General features: G+C 35.8%; 1 protein-coding gene across 1 annotated transcript; it reads right to left on the bottom strand.

The window, feature by feature from the left end:
- Positions 1-1,692: 1,692 nt before the first annotated feature.
- Positions 1,693-3,353, bottom strand: Gk2 (glycerol kinase 2). Its single transcript, XM_047567203.1, is given in 2 exon segments — positions 1,693-2,834; positions 2,837-3,353. Coding segments are annotated over 2 exon segments (1,659 nt in total).
- Positions 3,354-5,535: the final 2,182 nt, after the last annotated feature.

The raw sequence follows: 5,535 nt of genomic DNA, 5'->3' as shown, positions 1-5,535 counted from the left end.
TGTCACTTTGTCATTGAAAAATGGTCTATTAATATTCTTTGCACTGAAATTGTATTTTTTATTACTATAGACATTCCAGATTTCTTTTAATTTTAGTATGGCATATCTTTTTTTCTATTTTACTTTTAACCAGTTTTTTTTTTTTTTTTTTTTTTTTTTTCCTGTACATATGCAGTGTGTTTCTAGATGACAGTATATTCAGGTCTTTTTTTTTTTTTTTCTTTTAAAGTGATAATCTTGCTTTTTAATTGGGGTAATTAGATCATTTAAACTTAATGTCCTTCTTGGTATGATTAAGTTCAAATACATTTTTCTGCTATTGTTTTCTATTTTCCTGTTGATTCTTTTTCATTTGTTTTATACCTACTTTAGGATTAATTTGAAAGTTTTTATAGTTGTATCTATCTAACTGGTTTATTAATTATAACTTTTTATTTTAGGATTTACAGTATGCATCTTTAGTTTTCAGTGTAATTCAAAGTGATATTATCACAACTTTCTTTAGAGTATGTGAATCTCAAAAATTACTCTTCCATTTTTCCTCTTCCAACCTCCCTATTGTTGTTTCCTTTTACAAATGCATAAGCCCCATATCATTTAAAGTCATTGTTTTCTTGCTTGAAAATGTTTTATTAAAGTAGTTCACAGCCTTTTCATTTTCTAGCATATATCTAGTTAAGACAATTTAAATAAAAAGTGAGGCACAAAAAATACTGATGAAATGTTACATTTTGTATAGACATATCATATATACTTAAAATTTATTTTTAATTTGGTGCTGGTATTGAAACATATTTAATTACTACCTTTTAAAGAAAATGCTCTTTTCCCATAATATGCTTACATATTTTTCTGAAAAATGCACATAGCTATTGAACCTAAACTACTTATGTCTATAGTATTCTACCTAGGATATTCCTGATATAACCTACTGTCTACAATGTGCTCTTAATTTATAATCGGGCTACCCTATATGATTTAGATATGTATGTTACACAATCACAGTAAAAAGGAAAGATGAAAAGGAAAAAGTGTCTTTCTCCCTAGAGGATCCATACAGCAATTCTATGTAATTTGCCAAACCATTTAAAATTTCTAAAAAATTTCAATGTGGCAAATATTTTCAGGAAAATATTTAAACTATGAGACTAACAAATTTCTACTGTAAAAAATGGCAAAAATTTCCATTAAACATTTGGTGAAGATGTTGTGGTCTCCCTAACAGATAGAAAAGAGAAGTTGACAGGTGGGTATTAAAAACAAAAATTGTTTCTCCATATAGCAGATTAGCTACATGGTGGTTATTGTTTCATATTGTTTCAACTCTTTAATCAAGTGTAGTTAGCACAGATAACTAAATCCTGGTCCATAAATGATAAGAGTATATACAATAATAGATTCCACACGTAGAATCCAAATATGCTATATTTTACAGAGAATGGGGCAGGATGTTATGAAAACCTTAACTATTGATGTTAAAAAAAAAAAAAAACACACCAGATATTTCTACAGTGTTTTTCTACTGTGATTTATTTCAAGCCACAGGTCTACTTGTAGGGTTCTCATAGGTCATGTAGCAAGTGATTTATAAATAAAATTAGAGTCTAAAATAGTGTCATCACGTTAAGAGACAGAACTGCTGGATTCGTTGATTATGTAAAAAGCTCACATCTTGGGAATCCATGGTTGGAATTATGGCATACCTGAGATGTATCTTGCCCCAATTAACATTATCATGCTACTCACTATAAAAAAACCCAAGGGCAGACTAGAGAATATAGTAGGATCACCATTTTCAGAAGACTGAGCTGTAACCCAACCCATTGACTTCATCACAGCTTTCTTCCATGTAGAGTAACGAATTTCACTTTCTGAAGCCTGGATCTGTGGTTCAAACCGTTCCATCAAGATTGCTGACAAACTTGCAGGTTCAAGACTCCAAACGCCTACTCCTTCTGCAGCTCCGGCTGCCATGGCAGCTCCTAATGCAGTTGTTTCAGGCATGGAAGACCTTACTACTGGAATATGCAGAATATCTGCTTGTAGTTGCATAAGAATTTTGTTGCTGGTCATTCCTCCATCTACCTGCAAATGAGTGAGTGGAATTCCACAATCATGATTCATGGCTTCCAAAATCTCTCGAGTTTGGAAACAAACAGCTTCTAATGCTGCAAAAGCAATATGATATTTGTTGGTAAACTGAGTGAGACCACATATTATCCCTCTTGCACTGGGCTCCCAATAAGGTGCATATAACCCTGAAAAGGCTGGGACAAAGTAGCAGCCGTAAGAAGTACCTGCTTCTTTAGCAAGTTTTTCAACTTCTTCTGAGGTTTCTATAATTCCAAGATTGTCTCTTAGCCAACGAATAACAGCACCAGCTATAGCAACAGAACCTTCCAATGCATAACATACTGGCTTGTCTCTGCCTAGTTTGTAAGCCACTGTGGTCAGAAGGCCATGTTCAGAAAATACACACTTACGACCAGTATTACATAATAAGAAACAGCCTGTTCCATATGTGTTTTTGGCTTGTCCTTCCTGGAAGCACATTTGTCCTACCAATGCAGCAGACTGGTCCCCCAAACACCCAGATATTGGCACACCTTCCAAAGCTCCAGTTTTCATTAGGCCATAGATCTCAGAAGAACTCCAGACATTTGGAAGAATGTTCATTGGAATTTCAAAAAAGTCACAGAGCTCTTTATCCCATTCTAAAGAATGGATGTTGAAAAGCATTGTCCTACTTGCATTTGTTACATCTGTACAGTGGACACCTCCATTAACTCCTCCTGTCATACTCCAAATAAGCCATGAATCAATGGTACCAAAAGAGCTCTACCTTCTTCAACAGCTTTTTGAACTTTTCTCACGTTGTCGAGCATCCAGCGAAGTTTCACTGCACTGAAGTAAGTGCTAAGTGGAAGGCCAGTCTTAGACTTGACAAAGTTATTATTTCCTGGAATTTTTTTACTAAGATTCTCAACAGTAGACTGGGTTCTTAGATCAAGCCACACCACAGCATTGTAGAGAGGCTCTCCAGTTAACTTGTCCCAGATTACGGTGGTTTCCCTCTGATTGCTGACTCCGATCGCTTTTATGTTGGAGACATCAATGTTCACTTCATCAAGTTTCTCACACGTTCTCGCTATACACTCATAGACAGACTGAAGAATTTCCTTAGGGTCTTGTTCCACCCATCCTTCTTTTGGGAACTCTTGGGTCAATTCCACTTGATGATGACTAAGTAGTTCTGCTGTTTTTGAATTGAAAACCAAAAAGCGAGTTGAGTTGGTACCCTGGACCACTGCCCCCACCAACGGCCCCACAGCTGCTTTCTTCGGGGCTGCCATGAAACCAGTCGGTCGCCTCTGGCAGCTCTGGTACCGTTTCCCAGGATATGGCGGCACTGGGGGAGGGGCGCGCAATCAGCCAGGAAGACACTGCGCAGGCGCAGCTGCCTCTGGGTATCACGAGGCTCCAGGTAACCTTTACCCCTTAACTGGCGCTAGCCATCTTGCCCCGCCTCTGAGGCTCAAACCCCGTCCCCCGCATCCCCTGTGTCTTTAGAGTGATTGAAGTTAGAACAAATTATGTATTTAATTGTGTAATTAAGGATACTGGTGCTTTCAGTCTTTTGTGAGGCTCCGTATTTCTGTTATTTCTTTTCTTCCTGTGAGTTAACCTTCAGCATTTCTTATAATTGCAGTTGTGCTGGAGATAAATTCTTCCTTCTTTTGAACATCTAGAAAGTAGCAGTCTTAATATTGAAAGTTGTACTTTTCCAGAAATAGGATTCAGATTGACTTTTTAACAATTATTATTTAATTTCAGGACCTCAAAACTGTTCCTTCAGTGTCTTCTCTCTTGCTGTTTTAGGAGTGAATTTTACTGCTATACTTCTTATTAAAGTGTATTTTTTCTGCCTGCCTTTAGTGTTTTCTTCAGTAGTTTGGTCAGTTTTATCATGATGTGCTTTGGTGGAGTTTTTTTGTTTGTTTGTTTTGTTTCTTTTTTTTTTTTTTTTTTCTGTTCTTGGTGTTCATTGAGTAACTTGAATTTGTAGATTTACAGGTTTTAACCAATTTGGGAAACTTTGGCCATTATTTCTTCAAATGTGGTTTATTCTCTCTTCTCTCTTAATATTACAAGCTCACCGATGCTCTATTCATTATAATTATATTTTCTCTCTGTGCTTGATTTTAGAGTTTTTAACAATCATACCTTCAAGTTCACTAATCTTTTCTTTTACAATGTCCAATCTACTGTTAGTTCATCTGGTGTATTTTTCACTTCACACATCATTACTGGAAGGTCAATCTATGTTTTGTAAATACCTATTTAAATTTTGAACACATGAAATATAGTTAGAATAACTTTTTAATTTCATTTTCTGCTAATTCTAACATCTGTGTCAGTTCCATTTCAATTTTAAGAGATTGTCTCCTCACTGTAACTTATTCGAATGCCTGATATTATAAATTCCGAACACTGTGATTTCACCTGCCTGGGTGCTGGGTACTTTTATATTCCTGTAAATCTTCTTGAACTTTGTTCTGAGATGTAGATAAGTTGCATGGAAACAGTTTGATTCTTTGGGTCTTGCTTTTAAGAGTTGTTAGGTAACAAAGGCCATACTAATTAGGTCTAATTATTCTAAGATTTTCCTGTTAACTCTACCCAGTGCTCATGAAAAATAAGTCTTTGGTGGCTGGTAGGAAAAGTTGCTATGCCAATCCTGGGTCAAAACTGGGTGCTGTTTTCTCTGATCTTTTTATGTACATCTTCAGCCTCAAGGTCTTCATAAATGTGCACTGATTAATATTTAAATGAACACTCAAGGTGGTCCTCTGAAGAGCTCCAGAGTTTGTCCCTGTGCAACACTTCTCTTTCCAGTATATATCCTGCATAGTCTGGCTTCCTTAGTTTCTTTGGGTGCTCAGCTCCATCTCTTCACCATAGAATTTCCACTGGGCTCCACCTGGATCCCAAAGCCCTATGATGTGGCCTCCAATCTTCAAGGCAGTAATCTAATAGTACTCCCATCACTTGATTCTTACCTCTTAGATATCACTGCTTTTCATTGGTTGGTATTCTGTATTTTATGAATCATTGTTACATATTTTATGAATTACGTGAAATGTTACATATATTTTTGTCTATTTTTTTCTAATTGTTTAATATCAGAATGTAAATCCAATCTCTTTTAGTCTGTCTTGGCCAAAGTGAAAGTCCCCTAAATGTAAACTTGAATTTAGATTAATTGTAAAGTTGGTGAATTCATATTTATTTCATCATTAATTAAAATTCATTGAATATCTACTCAATGAATGTTTTTCTTTTTAATTTTTACTTTTTTGATACTGGGGATTGAACTCAGGGGCACTTAACCACTGAGCCACATCCCTAGCCCGTTTTATGGTTTTTTTTTTTTTTTTTTTAAATTGAGCAGGTTCTTGTTAAATTGCTTAGGGCCTTGCTAAATTGCTAAAGCTGGCTTTGAACTTGCAATCCTCCTGCCCCAGCCTTCAGAGC

Source organism: Sciurus carolinensis, chromosome 10 (assembly GCF_902686445.1).
Source record: "Sciurus carolinensis chromosome 10, mSciCar1.2, whole genome shotgun sequence".
Lineage (NCBI taxonomy): Eukaryota > Metazoa > Chordata > Mammalia > Rodentia > Sciuridae > Sciurus > Sciurus carolinensis.
This window is presented reverse-complemented; position numbering and strand designations above follow the sequence as displayed.